Source organism: Macaca fascicularis, chromosome 3 (genome assembly GCF_037993035.2).
Source record: "Macaca fascicularis isolate 582-1 chromosome 3, T2T-MFA8v1.1".
NCBI classification, from domain to species: Eukaryota; Metazoa; Chordata; class Mammalia; order Primates; family Cercopithecidae; genus Macaca; species Macaca fascicularis.
The window spans coordinates 118920744-118947642 of record NC_088377.1 but is presented as its reverse complement, the minus strand read 5'-3'; the positions used below and the strand labels follow the sequence as shown (position 1 = coordinate 118947642).

The 26899-nt window shown below is 34.7% G+C and overlaps 1 protein-coding gene across 2 annotated transcripts in view; it reads right to left on the bottom strand.

Moving 5' to 3' along the window:
* THSD7A (thrombospondin type 1 domain containing 7A) overlaps window positions 1-26899 on the bottom strand; it is a 789627-nt gene that overhangs the window by 78058 nt on the left and 684670 nt on the right. For both annotated transcript variants that reach the window (XM_074035410.1, XM_005550102.5), the window contains 4 exons: window positions 19624-19756; window positions 18277-18380; window positions 2761-2955; window positions 1614-1877 (listed from right to left, as the gene is read on the bottom strand). In XM_074035410.1, the coding sequence (XP_073891511.1) occupies window positions 1614-1877; window positions 2761-2955; window positions 18277-18380; window positions 19624-19756 (696 nt within the window). The remainder of the gene's footprint in view (window positions 1-1613; window positions 1878-2760; window positions 2956-18276; window positions 18381-19623; window positions 19757-26899) is intronic.

The following is a 26899-nucleotide window of genomic DNA, read 5'->3' as shown; positions in this document are numbered from 1 at the left end:
GGCACTATTCACAATAGCAAAGACTTGGAACCAACCCATATGCCCATGAATGATAGACAGGATGAAGAAAATGTGGCACATATACACCATAAAATGGATGAAGCTGGAAACAATCATTCTCAGCAAACTAACACAAGAACAGAAAATGAAACTCCACATGTTCTCACTCATAAGTGAGAGTTGAGCAATAAGAACACATGGACACAGGGAGGGGAATATCACACACTGGGGCCTCTCAGGGGATGGGGGTAAGGGGAGGGATAGCATTAGGAGAAATACCTAATGTAGATGACGGGTTGATGGGTGCAGCAAATCACCATGGTACGCGTATACCTATGTCACAAACCTGCACGTTCTGCACCTGTATCCCAGAACTTAAAGTATAATTAAAAAAACGAAAGGGGCACAGTTGTCTGCCGCATATATATACATATATATACACACACACACACACACATATATATATACACACACACACATATATATACACACACACACATATATATATAATATGCGGACATATATGGATATATATATGCGCAGAGATATTGAAGAGATTTCAGTAAATATGTCACCATGATGCCTTTATGGTTTATAAATGACAGATGGTTTTTATTAGTGTTGTTTTCTGAACCATATAATAAAACTGGAGCAGCACCATTCCAATAGCAAGAGTTATTAATATTTCAGCAAGGTTGGAGGATAACTGTCATGTATCACGCTCCTAGCAATTTAACTCATCCTTTCTTGGTCACTTCTATCAAGTAAGTAAGAGATCATCATCCAGTGTTTGCAAGTATGTGGTATCTGTGTTTCAGGCTGCCCCTCTGTAAACTTCTTTCATTCCATTATAAAAAGACAACTGTATTAAAATAAAACAATAAGAGTGAAAATTGCTTAATACTGCCTATATTAAGATTAAATATATTCTGGTCAAAGATGGCACTGTTCACCACCTTTTGGCAACACAATTATTACCACTGCATTTTTTACTTTTTTGGCTTAGAAAATAAAAGTGACACAGTTTCCCAAGAGTATGCACATTTTTCTTTTTTTTTTTTTTCTGGTGTGTGTGTGTGTGTGTGTGCGCACGTGCCAATCTGAATTCAAGGGAGAAGAAACATTTGCGTTTTCATCAGTTACTGGTTTCCATCTTCTCTGACGCTTAATAACATTTTGAGCACATTGCAAATCTTGCCAGTTTGGTTGTTAAAAGTCTGTTTAAATCTCAAACTGATTCAAATCTTATTTCCTCCTTACTCCCTTTCTGTGCAGACTTGTTGGGGATTGTTGGGTGTGTTCAATGTACAGGCTGTTGATAAGCTCTGGGGGACCTTTCTGGCACCGGTTTTTGCCTACCCTTTGTAAGATGTGGGCCCCATCAGGCTTCCTGTCACCATCTTTGGGACTTAAGTTGCCAACTTCTGGACAATGAGGCAATGCCATTGAACCTCCTGTTACATATAAATGATATATGTATAGTGTGGTGCTTCATAGAGTTTGATTTAGAATATACTTCTGTAAACCTTCACTTCCATTCCACTATAATACATGTGTATTTTCCATCCACACTCCCAAAGATAGCAAATATATAACTATAAAGATTGAATTACCATGGCTGTTACATCTGGATGTTTCTACAAGCCTGCCATTTTGATCGTAGCATGCCATTGCTTGGTAACGATATCCTTGTCCGCATTCCTTGATGTCTCCTTGTACTTTCATCCCCAGCAACACTTCCACTTTTCCCTCTGGTAAAATACAGTCTGACCAGTTCCCCACAGGCTGTGCATTATATTTGTCACAAGGACAATATTGAGTCTCAATCAGGGGATACAAATGGGAATTTTTACATTTTTCCTTCTTTTTACTTTTTCCTGTGGAAGAGAAACAACCAAGCCAATTTAAGCTGGAAAATACCATCATTAATTTCACACATCCCTACATTTCCTACTTTCCTAATTTCCTTTTCTCCATTTTAAACCATGTTTAACACTAGCCTATAAATCAATCATATTTTCTCACTCCACAGTGTTTTCTATATAGGCTTTCGTTAGTATTGGGGACTTTGCATAGTAAAATTTGTATTATCTTTTCAGAACATTCTTTTTCACATACTTTTAAATTATACTGCAGATAATTACATATATTTATCTCTCACCTTCATAAGCTGCGTAATAGTTTTTGACAGTCTTCATTATATAGGTGGTTCATTTTTTAACTTCACTTCTGAATAGTCTACTATCACCAATATTTTTAGATTGCTTTTGCCATTGGCAATATTTCAAATGCACCAAGCTTTAGTTCAGCATGATGGCTCCTGCTCTTGCTCATTATATTCCTGCTTTCAGTCATTACTACAGTTTAAAATACAGTTTTCAGATACAGACTACATTCCCCCTTCTAGGTGAGAAAGGATAATCTGAGGCTTTGACAGTGAGAATGGGTTAATAAAGTCCCCCCAAAAACTTTGCTCCAAACACTTCACAGTCTGTAGGCAGTCCACTAAAAGATCATGTCGACACCAGAAAATAATCTACTGCCTATTATATAGGGAGTCAGAGTTCAATTTTCAAGGCTTCCTTTTCTTCCTACTAGAAGTACATAATGCTTTTATCACTGCCAACTGAATTTAAAATACACATCTGAATCCATTGGTATATTATTTTTCAAATACATTGTCAGAACTCTCTTAGTCTGACTTGTATTGTGTTTCTCTGCTTTGACATGTACTAGCTTTGGCATCCCAATTATTCTTACCAACAAGAGTGCGCTTTCTGGTCCTAACTGCACCACAGTCTCCATTGCATGAAGAAAACTTGGACCAGCTGGTCAATTGACAGTCATCCTGGCAGGGGATCTGGCAGGCTTGGGTAAGGGCTGGCACAGGGCCTGCATACTGTAGGCACTCATGGATTTCAGCCTGTCCTCCATCTTGCTTGCGACAAGTAATGGCTAAAAGAAAAGCATAAAGCTGTTAAATTCAAATGTCTAACTACTCTATAACTTAGAAGCTAACCTAACATTTGGTTAAGCAGTCAGAGAAAGCTTCTAGTAATTCCTTACTTACAGTAGAAATCTTATAGGAGTGTTTCTAATAGTCACAGTAGCCACTAAATTTGTTTTGTATTTTTTTTAATAACACATAACCCTGAGTGATTTTTATGGCACAGAAAAGTGGACACAGATGCACACTTAGCATTTAGCAGTTTTACTTATATGTATTCAGGGTTTCAACTGAGGTCACATTTAGGGTACATTTAGAAATAAACTTGTAAGAATGTAAGACAAATCATACATGGATTCTGATAATAGTTTATGTTGAGCATAGGATGTTTGGAGAGGGACTAGAAGGCACTAGGTATATCTAATATTGTTTTGTATCATTGGACACACTAGAATTCCTATATAGATGTGCTTTAGTGGCAGCAAACTGGTTGGTAGGTTGGGGTTTGGGGTCAGGAGGTGTGTTTATAGAACTTATCTTGAAACTGCATTGGCATGGAAAGTATGTTCATTGTATTACATTGCAAGTTTATTAGGAAGGGTTGAAATGATTAATGGATAGGCAATGTCAAAGTCTTCCATCTCCTCTTTCTACAAGTTCTTCACATGCACAAACATCAACCTTGCACTTAAAAATGTTTAATAATCTTCATTTATTATGTTAAAATTTGTATTTCTATAATTACATATAAATTTTAAAAAATCAGTTTAAATTCATACAAATTATTTCTCCTATGATATTGTTCTACTGACAAAATAAGAAATAATATTTTTACTTATTGAACATATATATACACACATATATATATATGATTGCTTTGTGGTAACAAGTCTTAAAGAAAAAGAGCAAGTATATTTAAAGTCCACTTTCTCCCTATGCCATTTCCTTCCCATTGGTTTTAAAAACAACTCACTTATTGAGGAGGCAGATGAAACATTTAAACCTTGGTCCTAAAGTTGTCTTTATTGAATTATCTTAAATGGCCCCATTCAGATTGATTTACATGGCTTTTTCAGGTTTATAGTATAGGCTGAAACTGCTGCTGATCTCTGCCCTGTTCAGGATTCCATCACCATGAAATCAAGGTGAAGGAGGCTGACATTTTTGACCTTAAATTACAGTGAGGGCATAGAGGGCCTCCGGTTAGACAACACTGTCTGGATCTATGTACTAAAACCTAATGCCTAGGAGTGCAGGGCTTTGTAATAGAGTGTGTAAACGGACATAACTAGCAATTTTAGCAAGGCAAGATTTTCTCTGTGTAGTTGAACACAACTTAATGCAACTGCTTCAGGCCTAACATAAAAGGCTCTTAAAAATTGTTCAAATGTGGATGCACTTCCCTATTTCTTAGCTTTAGATATGCTTTTCATTTAGTACACATGACTTTGGAAAGGCCAATTTGTAAGAAAAGAACAGGGGCCCCTAAATTTTTAAAAACATGAAAATCCTGGTAGGGTGAACAATGTTGGCCTTGATGAAGGTTAGATGACAGAAAAAAATAAAAAACATTAAGTGTCTCAAAGAGAATCTACCCCATTGAGGGAGGACATATCTGGTGCTATATGTTTATCATAGCAGTCTAAAATAGTGGTTCTCATGTCTGGCTGTGGATTATAATCCCCTGGATAACTTTTGGAAAATACCTAAGCCCTTGCTAAACTCTAATGCTCTGATTTCCCTGGTTGAGGTTAGGGTCCTGGGAATTAGGATACTTTTTGAGCTTTCTGATGATTTTATTATCCAAGCTATATGAAAACTACTGCTCTAGTAAGTAACATATTTTCACCTGCATCAGAAACACCTAGAATGCTATTAAACGTGAAGATCTCTGGACCCAAAAAGAGTTTCATAATGTGGACCAATCCAAATAATGAAATATCTGTGATGAGGTCAAGGATTATGCATTTTTTTCAAGATGCTCAGGTGATCCTTATGCAGATTCAAGTCTGAGAGCCACTAGCTTGAGTATTCAAGGTACAGGAAGGGTTCTGGCAAACACATATGGCTGAGACAGAAAATCCTTTGGTACCTAATCACTCAGGTACCAAGCTTTCAGAAACAATGGCTGAACATTTTACGAACTAAAAGAGTTCTAAACTTGGAGTTCAAAGGAAGGGCATGATAGAAATTTGTACAGGAAATAGATAAAAAAGAACATCCATTTAGTTTAGAAGAACATCATCTGTAACACGGGGTAGGAGAAATCCTCAAGATGCAGGATATAAATGAGCTGATGTGATTTTGAAGTTGTTTCTATACCTGCCATTTGGAAGCAGGATTGACCCTTTTGAATACTTTAAACTCAGTTAAATGCCAATGGTTCATGGACAAAGTTTCCCCAAAGATACTCAAAAGAAATAATTGATAAAGAGAAAGATATTAAACATTTTACTAATCAGGACATGCAGGAGCCTCAAGAATGATATATTTGGAAAATAAGACACCTGATCATATGAGACTCGTAAGCTGTGAAGAGGGTTTCACTGTTTGCAACTAAAAGAAAATTAAAAATTACCAAACTAAATTTGGGTTCTTTGAAATGAGACTACTTTTACCTACTCATTCCATTTAGCTCTTTGAAACAGACTTCAATATAAACCTTTTGAGAAATTAGATGAAACTGACTTAGGTTTTCTCTTAAGGGTCTTTCTTACAAATTTCGTTTCAGAATTGCTCCAACCATTATCTTGTTATGTGACATCAAAAACAAAACGAAATAACACTACTACCTAAACAATTCCAGAAACAATTTATTTTGTGCAGCTATTATTCACATAAACTGGAATCCCTTTTCCCCATATATCTGCACTACATAAAATCTCAAGTACTGCAGCTAGTTGAAAAGAAAAAAAAATGTGTAAAATTCCCATAGCTATTCTCAGAAACCCACTCTGCACTTTATACCCCTTATCTGAGATTTTAGACCATGTACTTTTGGAATAAATTACTCGTACAATGTTATCCAAACAAGTAGCAACAGCACTTGCAATACAATACATTGAAAACTTATCCTACATCTCAACTTGTTTGTATTCCGACTTAGAGGAAACACAACAATTCAAACACAGAAATGCAATCTGAAATGAACTTCCTGATATTAGGGTGAGGAAAATATAAATGTTTGGAAAGGAAACCATCTGGTCTCTCAACTTTATAAATCTTAAAAATCATTTCTAAAACACTGAAAACAGGGTGATTTGAACAGTAGAAAAGATGGCTCATACTAAGAGCATAGTTTCTTAGCACAACAGAAAACTACGTATACCCAGACAATCTGTATCTGTATTTACAGGTGAAGCATGTATATGTCATATCTAATGATTACACAAGTTCTCCTTTGAGCTGAAGACTTGTTAGCAAGATGGGACAAAAATCATGTTACCCTACAGATAATTCACCATGAAAGCTTCTCAGTGAGATCAGCAAAAATCAAAATGATTATTTTAAAGTAAAATTCCATATTTAACTCTGTTGATTATAGCCATTTACTTCATTTATTTATTGTATTTATATAAAGCACAGCAATTTTTATTTAAGTGATATAGGACAGGCTGCTCCTGGCAGACTGAAAGCACGGGAAGAATCAATATGACGGATTTATGGGTTACATATGATTCAAATTAAGTAAGTTTAGACCATCAATATTGGGAAAATGCTGTAAAGATAAATAAGAGAAGTTTCTTCAACAAATAAATGCTATGAAAAAGGGAGCTAGAACTGTTGTTAGATTACAAGTGACCTGGGCCGGGCGCGGTGGCTCAAGCCTGTAATCCCAGCACTTTGGGAGGCCGAGACGGGTGGATCACGAGGTCAGGAGATCGAGACCATCCTGGCTAACACGGTGAAACCCCGTCTCTACTAAAAAATACAAAAAACTAGCCGGGCGAGGTGGCGGGCGCCTGCAGTCCCAGCTACTTGGGAGGCTGAGGCAGGAGAATGGCGTGAACCCCGGAGGCGGAGCTTGCAGTGAGCTGAGATCCAGCCACTGTACTCCAGCCTGGGCGGCAGAGCGAGACTCCGTCTCCAAAAAAAAAAAAAAAAAAAAAAAAAAAAAAAAACAAGTGACCTAAGAAATACATGAAACAAATGCAATGTGGAGACCTTTTGGATCCTCAGTTTAAACAAACTATGCATAAACATTTTTGAGACAACGGAGAAAACTTATTATATAAAAATATTAGTTTGAAAGAATTGCTAATTTTGTTTTATGTAATAATAATGCTGTTGTTGTGTTTAAAATGCTCAAGTATTTATGGATGATATATATCTTACTTGGAAGTTGCTTTAAAATACTCCAGCAAAATTCTTTTTAAGTGTGTGGACAGAAGACCAAGAATAGCAACATGTTAAAAACTGCTGAAACTGAGTAAATGATGACTACATTGCTAGTACTCATTATATTAGTCCCTCTACTTTTGTGTATCTTTGAAACTTCCCTCAAATTTAAATTAAAAAGATTAGTAAGTTGAATAAGTTAATTGTAGAATGTTTTCATGTAAATTGAGTTTCAAGCTATGTTTTAAAGAGAAAAATAATAAAGGTTCATGGACTGAAAAGAAATAGATAACACTGGCTGAGCTAAGAGGACGTGGATATCTGTGTTATGCATACATGAATGCGTCAATGGAAGGCTACTGATGCAGCTCTGAAGCACATCAAATGGAATTCTGAATGTAATTGCTCATCTTCATTTTTGAAGAGGAATGCAATTTCCTTATTATTCAGGTTTCACAAGAAGAAGGTGCTCTATTGGTCAGTGAATTACCCTTCAGCCCGTAAGGCCATGCACTCGTTTTGTTTGAATAATCAGAGTGAAATAAATTACCTGATCCAAAATGGGCACATAGAAGTTCATTACAGGAAACAGAATAGGATCAATGCCTTAGTGCAGTGAAAGCTGTTAGATTATACGTAGCTACTGCTTCAAAGAGCTCTGTGACCTTATTTATTAAGCTGAACAATATTAAATTGGTTTATACCACTACACTAGTGTCTGGGTAGCATTACAGACAGAACATGATCAGCTCATTGAGTAATTAGATGAATGATTTTTTTCCTATGGTTTTATTAAAAAAAATGGCAAGAGTGAGAATGAATCATGTAGAAATGAAGACAAAAAAGCTTAATGTGAGTGTGAACTAGTTACCAAGAGACCTAATTGTGTTTAGAAATAAGATCAAACCTATAAATAATGCAAGAGGGTTCCAGCTGTTTACTAGGTAGATATAATGATCCTGGTCTTTCTCTGTGTAAAAGAGATTTTCACTGACAAGTTTGTCAAATTATAGTTCCTAATTACAATCTGTGAATGTAGCCCTGGCACAATGGAAAGAAATGTACTTTCATTTTTTATTGATCTTAAATAGTTACCAATGATCCCCAGTCTCACTGATGCTTATAATGTACATGAGAATAGTAGGATGAGAACTTACTAGGAAATAATGATCAGTTCCCAGTGGAGTAGCTGAGACTGAGGTTGGCTAAGATCCCCAGTTGGGATCTGGGAAGGGTTAACTAACTGTATCACAACACATGGAGCATCCAAGAAAAATCACAGACCCAGCACGGTGCCAAGCTTATTTTATGAGCTACTATTTAAAAAATGGCAAATGTTAATAAGCATTTTATGACAGATCTCCCAGAGAGATATAAAACGAAACCCAAAACCCCAAATTAATGAGGATGCTAATATTCATAGGAAGTTAGAGATAAACATTTTAAAATATAAATAATTCTAGAAGTTTTAAATAATAGTATACATAACTGAAGAGTATAAAACCTGGGTAATAACTAATAAATACATCAGTCAAAAAAGAGATTAAAAATTATGTCTGTATAAAATTTCCTTAAAGCAAGCTCCTCTCTTTCCTACCTAGTTCTTTTTCTACTTCTTTTTCTTTCTATTACAGAACTCTCTTTTGACAATTAACAGATAAATGTGCCCTGTTAGGATAAACTGGCCCAGATATTATGAGTCTAACCTCAATAATGCCTCTAAAATGTAATCTTAAAGAAAAGAACAAAGTGGGTCAGAGTTTTCAGCAAAGGGAGATGCAAAGCCCATCAATATAGATTAAACCATGAAACTTAAGCATATTTGTTCACAAAAAATAAGAGCATAAAATGTAGTTAAATTATCATATTGCACATTCCACATTTAGATTTAATAGGGGAGAATTAGAACTTTTTCTTTTATCTTTTTTTTTTTTTAAAGATTTTCCTTTTATAATGTTTTTTTAACCAATAAGTGACACAGGGTGAGGACTCCTAAGGCCAGGAGGGCCTCTCCTATGCAAGGTATATTATTGAAGTATTTTCCTTTTTTTGTGGTCTAGATTTGAGAATGCATCCAAATTATGTTGGCTTTCATCTACAGAGACTGATGTCAGGCTGGGCGCGGTGGCTCACGCCTGTAATCCCAGCATATTGGGAGACCGAGGTGGCGGATCATGAGGTCAGGAGATCGAGACCATCCTGGCTAACACGGTGAAACCCCGACTCTACTAAAAATACAAAAAATTAGCCGGGTGTGGTGGCAGGCGCCTGTAGTCCCAGCTACTCTGGAGGCTGAGGCAGGAGAATGGAGTGAACCCACGAGGCAGAGCTTGCAGTGAGACTAGATCGTGCCACTGCACTCCAGCCTGGGCAAAAAAGCAAGACTCTGTCTCAAAAAAAAAAAAAAAAAAAAAAAAGGAGAGTGATATCAGATCTTAGTGACCAGTGACATTTCAACAGGTGTTCCTTGGCAGGCAAGAAACAGAGGGGCTGCTAGATTAGGCTAGTCAGGGTAGACCCTGGAAAATATTAACCCTAGTTCCATCTAATCTACAGCAAGTACACTTGGCATGATGATCAACATGGAGATTGAGCAAGAGCAAATCTGCAGTTATTTATATGATATGTCTACCTTGAATCTTTGCAACTTTTAAAAATTCTACTCTTGGTAGAAACATGTCACAAAGTAATAAACACTGGAATGATACACATTTAAGAAGTAGTTACTGACATTGTTTCTTAGGGCAGTTGTAAAGAAAAGAACAAAGCATCCAAAATTGACATTATGGTCATATATTTTATTTCTTTTTTTTTTTTTTTTTTTTTTTTTTTTTGAGATGGAGTCTTGCTCTGTCGCCCAGGCTGGAGTGCAGTGGTGCGATCTCGGCTCACTGCAAGCTCCGCCCCCCCGGGTTCACGCCATTCTCCTGCCTCAGCCTCCCGAGTAGCTGGGACTACAGGCGCCCGCCACCTCGCCAGGCTAATTTTCTTGTATTTTTAGTAGAGACGGGGTTTCACCGTGTTAGCCAGGATGGTCTTGATCTCCTGACCTCGTGATCCGCCCGTCTCGGCCTCCCAAAGTGCTGGGATTACAGGCTTGAGCCACCGCGCCCGGCCCCATATATTTTATTTCTAATGCAAATTTAATGGCAATTCTATCTATAGTTATTATGGCTAGGTTTCAATTATATAGCCACTGACCAATAATTTAGCCTTCTAAATATCATCTGAACTGTATAAATATGAACAGAGAGAAAAGACAGTGGAGGTTATAGTTCTATTAAAATTTATACACTAGTGACTTGAATAGCATGAAGAAAATATAAGCTGTCTATTCACTTAAAAGTTAAAATGAAATATGGCCATATTTCATGTTATTTGCATTTCTCTTTTATTGACAATTTTATAGGGAAGATGCCTATTTCTAAGATCCCTTAAAATTTCCATATGAGATTTAAGAATGATTCAAGTTTTAAAGTTGCCAAATCCTGTCAATGTCTTCTTTAAAAATTTCTTTTTCCTCTCTTTTTAGTTCTTATGCCATTATACAAAATTTCCTGGAATATAACATTCTCAATACCCAAAGCCTTGTAAAAATCCTTCGCTACTTCTCATTTTTTAATGAAAACAAACAAACAAACAAAAACTATCCTTGCCCCTTTCTTCTAACTCACTCACAGAACCCTAGTCAGACTGGTCAATGAGCGGTTCTTAAACATAAAGATTTTACTTCTTGCCTTTTTGCTTGAGTCATCCTATATTTAAATGCTGTTTCTCTTTCACTATGCCCTATCAGTGGTTATATCTTTTTTTTTCAATTCTTCAGTGATTATTGTGTATATACACTACTAATGTATTATTATGACTTGTAACTCAAGTCATGTATACCTATAGTATATTTTCTACCATACTAAGTTAACTGAATCTATTTGTTATACATTTTTAGTATCTCAAGAGGCTGGGCCTAGTACCGTGAAGGCAATGTGAAATATGTAGCATGCATTCAATAAATATTTATTTTATGAGAGAATGTATTATATTGAATTATATTCAAAAAGTTTGGATTGGTTTTTAGAAATCTGAGTTACCTGTTTTCACAGCTTTCTGAAAGAGCATAATATTAACACACATACAGCTCTCTACACTAAGATGATAGGAATTTTATTTAAAAGTATGGATCCTGCACTACTGCTATATACTGAGTTGTGTCTCCCTCAAATCCACATGTTGAAGTCATCAACGTGATGGTGGTATTTGAAGATGAGGTCATGAATGTGAAGTTCTTATGATGGGATTAGTGCCCTTCTCAGATGACACCTGAGTGCACTTTCTCTCTCTCTTACTCCCCTTGCTTTCTCTCTCCGCCTTGTTCCTTCTCTGCCATGTAAAGACACAGAGAGAAGATGGCTATTTGCAAGTCAGGAAATAGGCCTTCGCCAGGAGCCAAATTGGCTGGCACCTTGACTTTCACATGCACCAGAACTGTGAGAAATAAATTTTTGTTTAAGCTACTTGATCTAAAGTGTTTTGTTATAGAAGTCCAAGAAGCCTGATAAAACTATCAATACAACATTTTAAGCATTTGTTTTATAAAAGATTTCTAATGTTTCTACAGAAACACTTGATAAACTTAAAGAAAATATTCATTATGTAGCAGAGTAGCTAATCCAATTTAGAGAAGATTGGGCAAAAATTACTGGTGATTCTGGGAATAATTGATATAAAATTCTGCTTCACCATTATGTCACTTTTCGTTTCAAATGTAAAGGAATTGGGTCATAAATAAAAAATTCCTATATGCTTTTCAAACTTTCGGGAATATATAAATTTTCTTTTAAAGCACTTTGTACTCTAATATAATAGACCAGAAAAACTTTTCATATAGTTTTGACATAAACAAAATATAGATTTTTATCAAGACTGCATTTACTTGATTAGAAGAGACTCTATCTATATTCTTATTCCTGTGTCATTTTAACTCATTTCTGAATAAGGATGATTCTCACAAATTTGCTTTAGAGTGAATGTCAGTGCTGAGATTATAAGTAGTCAACAGTTTACAATTTTTAAAGAGACTCTTCCCAAATCTTCTGAAACATGTCATCACAGATAGTTCCTCCAATTGGAAAAAATCCGCTATTAATAGTATTAATAGTAAAAAAGAAAATCTGTCTATAAAGGCCACTTTATTTTATTGTTAACAGGTGGTTAAAAGTAGGTGTGGGCCTAGGAGGTGTGGCTACTAAGGTGATAAAAAGGAATTTGTGTTGTATTTTTCTATTAATATGGAAGGTTCCAAACACTGGAGAAGAACTGAATCATAATAGGTAATCTTTTAAGTGTTGTGCTGAATGATACATATTATATAAGACACACATTCTCTCTTTTCTATGTGTACTTAGTAAATTAACTCTGAATATCCAACTTTTGGGTATAATTTATCATGTTCTAGACAAAGGAATTTTGAGGCCTGGAATATTTTTCTCTCTTGTCTTCCACAGCCCATGTATTTTCTGGTTTCACCTTTAGCCCCTTTTTAATTTTATTTTTTACTACTAAAGTTCTTAGAGTCAACATTTTATTTCTAACCTCCCCCAAAAAGAATGCTGCAATTTCATCCTTACAGGCAGATATTTTACTATTGTCCCAGTCTTTAAAATCTGCTACTTTCATAACTATAAAATGTTTCTTTTATTGCTGAATTGAATTTGTATACATCTTCCCAAGTGACAAGATAAATTCCAGGGATTTTCTGATCCTATTGGGTAACGACTATTCAGTATTATTAGAAGTTATGACTACATCATTGGTCACATGGTTTTTGGTTTTAGATCAAGGGTCAGCAATTTTTTTCCATAAAAGACTACATGGTACATGCTTTTGGCTTTGTAGGCCATATGGTCTGTCACAACTACTCAGTTTTGCCTTGTATCATGAAAGCAGCCATAGGCAATATGTAAAAACATGGCTGTGGCTGTGTTCCGATAAAACTAATTACAAAAAACAGGCTGCGGGCTGGATTTGGCTCACAGGCCATATAATTTCCTGGCTCCTGGTATGGACAAATAGATTGATAAGAGCCATGCAGTAAACATTTCTATCTCTAGAATCAGACAATGGTAAAGTTAGCTATCTCATATCTTAATTACATGATATTATTCAAGTGGGAGTACAAGGACACAATAATTTAAAGTTAATAACATTTAAGTTAAATACTTTAAAAGAAATGCTTAAAGAATCTACAAATGCAAACTTTTTAGAGAAAAAAAATCTATTAATGATAAGGTATAATCGCTTTTACTCATATATATAATACAAGTTGCATTTTAGAGATCTTAGCTTTTTTATAACTTCAGCAATTCACTCTATGGAAATGTTACCCAAATTTCCATCTGCCATCCTACGCTATCTCTACAACTACGTTTCTACATTTCAAGTGCATACCTGGTTATTTCCACTTGGCTAATCCTGCCATGGCCTCACATATAAAATGTATAAAATACACTTTCCAAAATTAGCTCTACTTTTAGACGTAAAATTTTCACCAACGAAACTATTCTTACACTAAAAATGTTGGACTTAAATAATCATATGATCAACTTCGACTCTTTTATTTTTACCTTTCTATTGTCTGCTACTAAGACCCAAAAATATTTCCCTCTATCATATGTCCACAATTTATTTATTTTTGCCTATTTATATTACTGTTGTTTCTACGACTTCAACCTTGCATTGCTACAGCAGCATACTAGCTGGCATTCAGGCCCAAGTGTCTTATCTTTCTAATTTATTCTGTACACGCTGACAGATAAAACACTGCTTTCATCAGGTCCTTGCTCATACCACTTATTGAACAAGGTCTAAAATACTGATCTTGACATTGATAGCCTTCCACAAAATCACCCCAGGCTCCAGATCACATCTTCAGAGCACAATCCACCTACTTTTCTGTGAACACATTTAATGTTTTTGTTTTTCTTACCTCAAACACTTAGCTTATAGAATTGATCTTATTTTGTATTCTTTTATCCTCTCTACTTCTAATATTACGGTACAAGTCAAGTCCCAACCCATACTTTAAGTCTTTCCTCACTCTTCAGCTTCAAATGACTGGCTTTGCAACTGATAAGTTTCAGTTTTTAATTCTTACTTGTTAGGTGGCATTAACAGTGATCTAATTTCCCTAAAAAATAGAAGCTCTCTGGTTTAAAGATCTACATTATTTCCTAACATTTATAGCTTTTTCTACAGTCTTCTGAATGCAGTAACAGTGGAATGAGTAATTGAAATGAGAAATTCTGATATGCTAGAGGGGACAGAGAGTAGCTTCTCTATAGTCTTTGTTGATTGTTTCAATGTTTACCATAGAATTATTTTTTGTCATAAAAAATAGCACAAGTCCACGGAAACTTTTCTCTTTCTCTTGATTTACCTTCGTCATTTTATAAATATTTTTTCCTTCTGTTTTAGAGATAAGAGAATGAGATAAAATGCATATGTTATAAGAAATATATTTAATATATATTTGTATTTTCCAATTCAGCATTCTAAAACAGTTATCTGCCAAGCATGTCAAGTTAAGAATGCTCACAATCTCCATATCATCACAAACTGTTACAATCCGCACCTCTTTGTCCTTTCTTTTGAACATGGCCATTGTGATACCATGGAACTTTTAATGACAACACCGTACTTACAACATGATAGTACACCTTGACCAAATAGGGCAGTTTTGTTTTTAATGACATGACATTCAATAGTTTTCATTTTTGTAATTCATTTTATTTTGAATTCTTGGTTTGGATGTTTTAGGAATTTGGACACTTGAAAAAAAGGTTTACCTCATAAGAACACAAGAGTTCTACTTTTGCCAAATGGAGTTAGAACATATGTTTTTCTGTCTCCTCCTTCTTCACTCCTTCCTTTTCTCCTTCCTTCCTTTCCTTCCTTCCTTTCTTCCTTTTGTCCTTTTTTTTGCAGACTAAATCCTCAGAGAATCCTATTTATATATTCTCAATGAATTTTATTACATTTCTTTAAGTAAATAGCATTTCAAGTTATATGTAAGTAAAATGTGCATGAACTACAAAGACGTAATAGTAATAATTCAATTTTACCCACATAGTTCTATTTTATTTGGTTCTTTCTTCCTTTGTTAGTACTGGTAAATATATTCCCTCAAAAAAATGTTATTGAAGTCTACACTTCACAATGATTTTTTCCTCAAACTATGACATGTATTTTATTTGATTCCATTATACATTTTATAATTTTGTGTTGGAACGCAATAATCGGGTAGATTATAGGGATTCAAAAGTGATGCAAAGCATATTTGTAAGATAATAAGTTATATAATTAATATAGCAAGTAAGTTTATTTTACATCATAAATGTTAGCTATGACTTTCCTCAATGGATGAATTATATTCATTTATTATTTTAATTATCTATGTTTCAAAATGTTCAAATTGCAGCAAAATGACACTTGTAATAATATTAAACATGTATTTCCTATTAAAATTGAGATTACAAAGAAAAAAATAACACAAGTTCATTTTTTAATTTAAGTCTCTGACCACATCAGTAAGGACAAAGATGAAAATAGCAAGAACTTGGCAGGTTAATAATGTGGAGTTCTGAAAACAGCCATGACCATCAAAGGAAGAAAATTTTGTCTTCTTGCAATTAGTAAAAGATACTTCTACACTCTTAATTTTCTCCATTTCATGTTTCTATAGAAATATAAGCTGTATGAAAAATCAGTCTTTCATCTACTAAGGCAATAAAAAGACTGCCTTCATATGGAAGTTAACGGAATTGTTCTAAATATATTTATGAAGATATCACTTGCTATAATGCAACTTTCACTTCCCAGATATCCTGAAAATGGATAAGATTGCTGAGGTACAGCAAGTTGTTTGACAAGTATGCCAAGATCAGGAAGCACTATGTAAGTACAGGCGGAGAAAGAGACACCAGTAATAGGAAATCAAAAATGGAACAATCAGAAAGATAGGAGAAAGTCACACACTGAAGACGCTAAAGACCCTTTTATCACAGAGGGAGTGGGTAAGAAGTATTCAATACAAGGTGGCCACCCAGGATGAAGAATGAACAGTTTTCCGATTTGGAAATGCAAAGGTTGCTGGTAATCATAGAAAAAATAGTTTTTGTGCAGATAGTGTGTCAAAACCCAAAAGGCCCATATGCATACGTTCACTTGGGTTATGAACAAACAGGAAGAGGGAAGAAACGAACATTTAATGAAGACAACATGTGCCAACTGCTGTAAGACTTTTGTGTTCTTAGCCTTAAAGGGAGGAAATGAGTCATTCAAGGTTGAGCAGCTTATACGTCATCGTTTGGAACTGAGGCTGTTTTCACACTTGTGTTGCATCTACTGTATCTTGTATTTCCTCCAGTGGTGTTTTATAAAAATATGGCTTTCATCTGCTTTACCTAATTTTGTTTCACATTTTGAGTTCTGGGTATTGTTTGTGCATCTACTATGAAAATTCGAATAATCCTAAAACAGCAGTTGGTCCAAACCCCTCTTTTTTTAATCTAAATAAACTGAGGTCCAGAAAACTGAAGGGATGAGTAAGACACATTGTATAAGTAAAAGAACGGAGACTAAAACTTTTGTTTCCTGATTCCCAAACTCATGCTCATTTTCATTATAAACTCTATATAGAACCCCAAATATATGCAAATCTATGCCTGATTCAAGAAGGAGTTAGTAGGGCATGACAAGAAAATCTCGTATCACTCAATTTCTTAAAGAAGGATTTGAAATGGAGGAGAATGACTTTCAGTTCTATATACCTAAGTCTCTATAACTGTAAAGGGAGTCACAGTTATGTTTTACCCAAAGTTGATGGTGGGAGATATATAATGAGAATTATGCAAATAAAAAGAAATCCTGAAAACTACTGCAACTAGGAATTTAAGGTTATTTGGAAACTAAGTTTTATGTTTCAGCTGAGGACTTCTAAAAGGAAGATTATAAAAATAGGTTTTTTTCTTTTATTTTTTTTTATAAAATAGAAACTTTTTTTTTCTTAAAAAGGCAGTTTTTTTCCACTCTATAGAAAATGAAGTCCCAGATCAAATCAGCAAAAACTGGAATTCTGCTCTATATGTTCAAATTTTTGTATCAACATGAAATACATAACTACACATGGGAGAACAAAATATGTTTTTTATAAATTAAAGTTGCTTGCATATTCAATTATGTATTGTGCTACATTTTAAATATACAGCAGAAGCTGTATGCTTTAAGTCAATATGAGTAAAAATAATCATGTACTCTTTAAAGACTGAATTTGCTATGTCTGGAAGAAACAACAGACTCCAAATCTTGAGTTTATATATTCCCTATAATAGCTAGTAAATAACGATGGCAATCTTGAACATTCTCATTACCCATTTCCGCAAGATTCCATGTTATTTAGTGGTGCAGATTGCAGTCAAGTAAATAAATCTACCATTTAAAAATCAGTACCGAATATGAACAGAATTGTGGATAGCCATGAAAATGACAGAGATGTCATTCTGAGAACTTCTGAAAAAGTTAACTAATTCTATTACATTGTATGTATGCACATATATAATGCATATAGGCAAGGAGGTAAGAATCTTATTGCTCATTAAGGTGGCAAGCAAAATGCTATGGAATACCTTAATCTAAAAACAAACGAACAAACAATAAAGCTTCAGTGTACCATCTATGTCATAACTGAAAGCTTGGCCTGACTTTCTTTCAGATATAAATATGAGAAAAATTCAAGAGTTATGCACTAATGCCAAAGAACATCGGGAACAGTGTAAAAAGACAAGTTTCCATGTCCTGATGTTTTGTGGAATGGCTCACAGCAGATTTATATCTGCTTTTCTTTGTTTGCTAAGCATGGTGTCCAAGTGACAAATGCATCAAAACCGTGGTTAAACTAGTGATGCTGGAGAAATGAACTGTGAAATGGCGCCTCCCACCTCTTGCCTGTCGCCCAGGCCCACAGCCTTCCTGTGCTCCAGGGCTGTCTTGTTGCACGCTCCAAGGGACTAATTGGCATCTGCGCCATTTGTGAGTCTTCCACCTACAAGACAAGAACAGAAGCCCAATGGAGAAGAAGCAAAAATACCAGGCAAATCACAGAGACACAGCAGTATGGAACCATGACTTTGACCACTGCAAACAGAAATTTATTTAACAATGCTCAGTTCTATCTAAATTTCATTTAGATCTCCACCTAGGCTTTAGAAGAAGTAACATTAAATATAAAAGTACTTTCTCTGGTAGTGAAGACAAGAACACATCATTGTCAAGTTCTATAGGACTCTATAGGAAACATTTAGAGATTTTAATGATTAGGACTGCCAACAAATGCACCAGATGGCCCCTGAAGTGATGTATGCCATTTAAATAAAGTATATTTATTTTATTCAAGTTATGAAACTATATTCAATTCATGAGTCTTTTGTATAGTGCTCTTTTGGGTAGCATTGTAGGAGTATCTCAGCAACTATAACTATAATATGCTTTACAAAAACAAATTCCAAAAATAAGTAAGTTTGAACCAGTAGTTGTCCATGTTCATGGTGTAAGCATACAATTATAGTATTTGTCATCTCAGAACTAAAGACTCATATATTAAGATGGCAAATTTGACAATGTCATCTTAAATATTTATTTTGTGATTACATTTTTCATTAATTGATGCCATAATACTTCATTTGCTGTCGGGACTGCAAATGTATACCACATCAGGTTTCTATTAGATAATTTCTGTCTTAATCATGAGGAGGTAAAATTTCTCTAATAAATTATCAAGATGATATATAGCTTCAATAACTGTAATTTTACTTAAGGTGATCACAAATGAACAGAACATCTAAGCATCATTGAAATACAGATGTCATTTCCTGAGCCAGAATGCAAGCATTTATGAGAATAAACAGGTGCTCTTTGGAGCAGGGGAGAAATGCTTAGGCTATTCTTCTAAGTGAAAAAGAATTGCTTCCTAAAGCATACATGTTTCATAATTACTAATTACTTTTCAGCATTTCTTATATGTTATATCAACATAAGACATTTCCCCAAACTACTGGAGCTAACACCACACCTTGGAAATTTATGCAAGTATTTTCTCCTTATACATCATTTCAGCAGCAGAGCAGCTCTCCTGAAGAGACAAGAATGGCAGCTACAGCCATAAACATCCCAACTCCATTAAGCCTGTGGAAGGAACAGTGTTGGCTTCCTTTCCTTATCCTAGGAAAGAATGTGGAGTTGACGTATTTGTTCAGCTCCTCCCTCATGATACCTTTCTCTAACCCTACCTGTAACTTTGGCACACTTGAGGTGTGTCGCAGGTCTTCTCTTCATAGAGGGGCTCTGTGCAGTCTCGGCCCCCGTTGGCTGGCAGTTGAATGATGACCCGATGCCTAGACTGCTTCCTGATACTGGAGTCCCCTGCAAAGAAGCAGTTTTTTAACCTCTGTACTTTACACTGATAAGATAATCTCTAAATACCAGTCTATGTGAAGAAATTACATTACCTCCAGCTACATGTGCTTTGACATCCCTGAGAGGCTTTACCTGGTCTAAACATTTCCAAAGACCATTTATATCGAAAACCCAATCAACTCCTATTTGAAAATAGAGAAAAAGTGAAGAGTGGAGAAAATAGTTCCACAGTCAATTAGACTTCCTAAGGTGCAGTTACAAAGTAATTGCTCTTTTGTATAATTCTTTCCCTTGAGGAATATGACAGACCTAATTAATTTATTTTCCTCTACCTTAAATTTATTTTCATGCTATTTTGCCTAGCCCTGTTTATCACATGGGACTCATACACATGTAATGAATCTTAAATTCAGTGCTATAATGTGAAATTTTATTTGTTATTAATTTGAAATGCATAACTTGTAAATTATTCTGGTCATTTATTATTCATGTTAAACAGTCTAAGATCTTCAATTCAGGTCACATTCTAAACATTAGGGATCTAAGTAGTAAAATGAAAGTGGTTTCTTAGAGGCAGACACAGACTTTTTAGAGAAGCACTCAAAATAGCACTAATTACTATAAATAAGAAACTCTAAAGTATGTTAAAAATGGAAAAAATTAAGATATACTTTCAATAAAGACATCGACTTGACAGTACGACTGATATAAGGATTCAAAAATCTTTTAGTATAAGATCATATAGTGTATAAAACTTGCCAACCTTAATAAAATGTATTTCAACTAACATTACATACACTTTAAGGATGAATAGCTGCATGGCACAGGGTTTTACTTACTAAATAATTCTCTCAAGAATTACGTTAATAGAATCCTCCTGATGCATTTTCATTATTTGGAAGATCTTCAAATATTTGATACATAGACTATAGGAACAGAAATATTTTAAAGGATTAGCAGCTCCTAACAATTAACGTTTAATCAGAAACCAAATGAAACCTTTTTAAAAGATATGGTGGTGGCGGAGAAAGTATGATTAGATTAGAACATTCCCATAATGGAATATCCTTTCTCATTAAGTCAAGGATATTCTTCAGCATGGTCTGGGCAACTGACTCACTGCCATGTTTAGAGAGGATTTCTGTATTGGATGGGAGAATGGATCAGATCAGTGATTCCTCAGTGCCTGAGTTCATAGGAGAATCTCTTTAACAACAACAACAAATGTCTGGGCCTATACCCAGAACTACTAAATCAGAATCTGGAAGCTGGGTTTGGGAATATGATATTTAAAAATCTTGCCAGGTATTTGGGATGAAGGGCCAGGTTTGAAATCTACTGTAATACATGACCTTGTATGACCTATCCCAATTTAAGATTCTGGTCTTACATGTAACTTTTTAGAATTATTATTCCCATCGTGGGGTGTAATCTGTACTATTAATGATGGCATAACTATTTTAATGAATAAGCGGGATACTACAGATAATGGAGTAGGGAATTGGGGGCTAGAAGCATTGGGCAGCACAGAATTAAAGTATTTGAAAATATTGTCATGGACTTTTAACTGTAACAGTAGTTTGAATGCCAGCTGCAACTTTTACATGTTAAATATAATTTATCTAGGGAAGATCTAAGAAATGTCAATAGGACTTCTAATAAATTGCTAATGCAGTCTCCATCTATTATATTGTCCAAATGACCTGTATTTTAAGGCCCAGGTGATAAATTCCTTTAATAATTCAGAGCCAGGGAAAATTTTGTTTCCCTTGACAATCTGTTAAGAATCCATTGTAGTTCTATTTTTTGCTTTGGTCACCAGAATCTCAGAGCTAATTTTCTTCTCAACTGCAGGAGCTTGCCTCAGCTTTGATTTTCTAGCATAATTTTTCTCTTCCTCTTCCTTTTACCCCCTCCCCTGTTCACTGCCTGGCTTTGCCCTTCTTTTACAATTTCTATTTTTTTTTCTTTTATGCTTATGATCTGTCCATAATCTTTTTTTCTTTTAAAGTATACAAAATAAATAATCAGACTCATCATTTGTTTAGCTTGGGGAAGCAGGGAGATTTCTGTTTGCTTGTTTTTTAATGGGGAGGTAAGACGTAAAGGGCTCAAATGGGTTTTTGTTTCCCAGTTGGTCAAAATTCTTAGAGGCAATTACTCTCCAATCTGCAGAGAGAGGACAGACACAGGATTAAGACCAAGGGATCTGGGGACTGGTGGAGACAATGAATTCAGCATTAGTGGCACCTCATAGACTAAAGCTCCTAGTAATTAACTATCTAGGTGGCACCTGGTACATAGCCAGGGCTGTTTTACTTGAGGAAGCAGCTACCAAACATTAATGTTTCAATTCTATTTTGTTTGTTGATTTGAAAGAAAAAATGTCACTTAGAATACATTTCTGAAACATTCTCTTAACACCTTCTCATCACAAACTCCACAAATTAGTACTAGATATTGAAGACTATGATGACTCTTTTAATGTCCTTAATGGATTCCAGAGTGGCAATCCATTTATTCTTACAAAAAGTTCATATTCCTTAACCTGGCACAGCCCACAGGATAGAGATTGTGAACTGATTAAAGTGGAACTCTTCAAAGCTATGACACCCTGAGAAGAAGTTTAATGGGGTTACACAGGAAGTGTCATGACATCCATGTTTTTACCCATTGGGAGGTCTGTTTCTTCTCAGATTGTAGTTAAGAAATTGCTTGTGCACTCAAAGTTACAGCGCTGTAGAGCTCTGCCAGGTTATAGAGCCCTCAGATCAGAGAGCAGAAAAAAAGGAAGCTATACAGCATACATTGAAAGCGAAAAATGAAAGTTTCCTCACTAATAACTTGAGCTGGCAATTTTGGAATTTTATACCTTTCATCGTCCCCTGCTTGTATTTAGACTCATTTTATTATATGTAGTTGATATATTTGTAGTGTTTCTATTCATCTGTGTGTTTTATACCCAAGAGTCACACATAGTAAGTGCTTAATAAATATTTGCTGAATGCACAAACATATTTATTTCACATCTTCTCAACTAGATTATTAGTTAGCACCTTCTATTTATTTCCACTTATTCCTTTATAATGGTAAGCGTGTGGGTACCAATGCTGTGCATTGAGGATTAATAAAAATAAGCCATCACTTTGTTTTCACTGGAAATAATAAGTATGGGAAAAATAAGGGCACCTGCCTGTGATGTTTGTGCTTAAAAATGCCTATCCAGGATAGGAATGGAAAAAACAGATTGTACATCTAAGCAAATAATTATGTGATGATGGGGTACCGAGATTCAGAAGGTATGTAATCTCTCACACAGTTATAGCATTTTTCAGATATCTTAAGACATTCAAAATAAATTTCACCAGAGAAATTATTTGATGAAAAGGATTTAAAAGGCAGGCAAAACTGATTCATTAAACTGGATATGGGATGGATTGCAGGTTGGAGCAGCACAGTAACAGGAAATTGAAAGGGAAACGTTTCATGCAAGAAGCAAAATGTAAAGGTAGTATTCAGATCTTTGGTGGTAATTCTAGTGTTCTAGTGATTCAGGACATGAGGAATAAGCCCCTGCAATATTCCTTCTATCTTTCAACACAATAAATGCAGTGAGAAAAAAAGGAGCAAACAGAATTTGAGCAATCAAATACATTATTTGATCAAACGTATTGATTTTTTAAAATTAGAGGTACAAATAATTTATGTGCATAAATTATTTCTACTTTTTAAAGTGCCCTTTGTCAAAATTTACAAAAATTTGAAAAATACATTAGCAAATGTACTGGTCTGAGGATTCAACTACGTTCCACTTAATACTGATCTTTGCCAGCATTGATTTTTCAAGGGATATTTTAGAAGAAGGCTGAATAACATTTCAAACAACTCTTTTAGTTCTTCCTGGAATCCTGCTATTCTGTTTTATTTTCTGCAATAGTATTGTGTATTTTACTTTTTAAAAGTGATTTTAAAAAGAAGGGTAGTCCCACATTTTAATAAGCCCAACATCCTTGTAAAATTTAGACTTTACTCGCAGAGTTAAGTAAAAAGAACCACCCTATCTTTGAATTAATTTTCTGTTGCTATTACCTGTGTTTGACCATTCAACTTTGTTTAGCATTTTTAAATAGTGTGTGTAAATTGGTATAATTTCAAAATGATACTTGGATTATTTCCATTTCTTATCAAATACTGAAAAAAACTAACCTCATGCCATTGCTTTATTTTCTTCACAACAAAAGGCTAGCTTTCTATAACACCATTGTCTCTTTATTCTCAGTTACAGCAGTCTACAGGCAAAACAGAAAAAGCTTCTTCTAGAGCACAAAGCATCTTGGCACTGCTATCCAACAATGACCCCTTCTATCACTCCCCAGTCTTTAAAAAATTTTTATTTCCTCAATACACCATTGTAGTGATTCTTTTAAAATCGGAGTGCCTAGGTTTAGGGTTTCCGAAAACCTTTTGTTCTAGGAGAAACAACATGAGCTGCCAAATAAAACAGTCAGCACTCATTGCTTGCTCCGGATGACACGACCTGCGTTCAGGGAAACACTGCTCTGCCTCTTAGAGAGCCTCTTGCTTCCAAGAGAACCAATTCCTGAGTTGTCATTTTTGCACTCCTTTGCCACCACCATCCCAGGAACACCAGGAGAGAATAGTATCCTAGTGGTACCATGCATTTTTACTTACAGAGGTTTCCTACCTTCTCCCAAGAGAACAACCCAACTAAACCCCTTATGCCTCACATGCCAGTCACTCATCACAAGAAATGAGCCCTCCCCAGCTCAGGTCACCTAGACCCACAGCACTACCTACATGCACAACACGATTCAGCTTCTCATTCCTTTACATCCTCTAGCCCTTCTACCAATGTGCCAACTGGAACACATGGTCTCTCATATTCAGTCTCTTCTGGAAAAGTTTCCTTCACATCTTGGGTTCCAGTGGGCTGGTCGTTCCAAAATCACATCTTTCTCATGGTCATTTAAGGCTTTCCTGATGTCTCCAATCCTCACTTGGAATTCTTTCATGCGGTCCATCTTTCAAGAAGATCTCTTGCACCTCCTTTTCAATATGATTTTCCTTAATATATTTGCTCTGACATGATTATTCTATTCCCTTCCTTAGAGCTCTTTCTGTTTTACCATTAAATTTTGTTATTGAACCATGTAAGTCTTACATTATCTGGGCTGTGCAGAAGAGTTCTATATGTTAAATGCAATTAAAAGCTTTCTTGATGTCTGGGACTGTGATTTCTCTACACGACCATTAGTGTGCTAGTTATATACAGAAATCAGTAAATAAGTAATAAGTATTTATACATATATACACAAATAAGTACTGACTCAGTTAAGACCTGTGTAGCATTCACAATCTAGTCATTCTCATCTATCTGCTAAGAAGTTTTTTTAAGTGCTTTATGTGAGTTATCACAGTGTTTCACATTTTTTATTTTATAAATGATCAAATAGCAAAGAGTAAATCATTTTCTTCACACTGTAAAAATCACAAATTTAAAAATCATGTTATTTTCTTTTCAAGTGTGCTTTCTTATGAGTAAAAAACCTCCATTTTTTCTTTCCTTTCCAGATGTATATAATACATAACAAAATCACAAATGTGTTTTCAAGAACTTAAGAAAAAAATTTATAGGCTATTAAAATGGTTCCTAATTCCTGGATACATTCCAATAGCCAAAATTAGTTTTAAATAAAGGTCTAAAGAAATGAGAAAATTTCTGATTCTTCACTCTTATTAGTGATTACTCTAGAATCAAATTAATAAAATATTTTTTGTTCTTTTAAAACTTTACTTCTTTGAAATACTTTAGATCAAATCAACTTTTTTAAAAGAGTAATTTACACAATATAAGAAAATATCCAAAATAAGGGAAAGGCAAAGTCTTTGTACTCTCAAAATTTTCACTTAAAATTTGTTTTAGACTATTAATAATTTGGTTATAAATGTAACTGCACATGTTTTGGAATTATTAATAAATGAGCATATTCTATATAAACACAAAAGATCAAGTATAAAGGCATCAATAATAAAATTTATAAGTGTGTTAATTCTATGTAATTAATAATGCTTTTTAATTGAATTAATTAATAACCAACAATTGCCACCTATAATTGCCATCATAGGTAAAATATTAATCTATAAGAAAGTACATTTCTATTGCCAACTGTGACCAATGTTATTTAGCTTAAAAAAAAGGAATAAGAAAAGAAAATCTGGATTAAAATGTCATGCAATGACATTGCATAGCAAGTTTATGCCATTAACATGTTTATAAAAGTTAATGTTTATAACTCCCTTTAATTTGCCAAAAGCTATTTAAATTCATTAAGAGACTCCTAAATAAAAATATTTGCAGTGGTTCATGCCTGTAATCTCAGCACTTTGGGAGGCTGAGATGGGTGATCACTTGAGGCCAGGAGTTCTAGACCAGCCTGGCCAAAATGGCAAAAACCCATCTCTACTAAAAATACAGAAATTAGCCAGGCGTGGTGGCGTGTGCCTATAGTCTCGGTTACTTGGGAGGCTGAGGCACGAGAATTGCTTGAACCCCAGAGGGTGAGGTTGCAAAGGGCTGAGATTGAGCCACTGTACTCCAGCCTGGATGACAGAGCAAGAGACTGTCTTAAAAATAAAATAAATTAAAAGCAATAATAATTTTCTATCACTTCTCAGTTTAATTTTATTTGATATTTCAAGGGTATTAAATCGGAAACCATCAAAAGAAAAATCATGTTTCAACTATACAAAAATATAATAATACAGTAAAAGTATCCATTATTAAATTTATAATACCTAAAGGATTTGAATAGATTTTGACAACTTAAAGTAGTTATTTGTTAAGCTAGAAGTCGACTCTTAATTGAACCTCTCTAGTAAGTGTTAAGAAACATGAATAAAATAAAATCATAAAGGGAATTTAGAAAAAATTATCTGTATTTGTTGAGTAAGATAAGAAATAGGAGATAGTGTCATTTGTAACACTGCAGGAAAATTTATTCAGTTATTGCATAAGCCACCTGGAGGATGTTGATACCTTTCTCATCAGCAGTGAGAAAAGACCCTGTCCCAGAGGGTAAAGAAATAATTATCAAAGTATTTGACTTGATACTAACAAGTCTTTAAGTA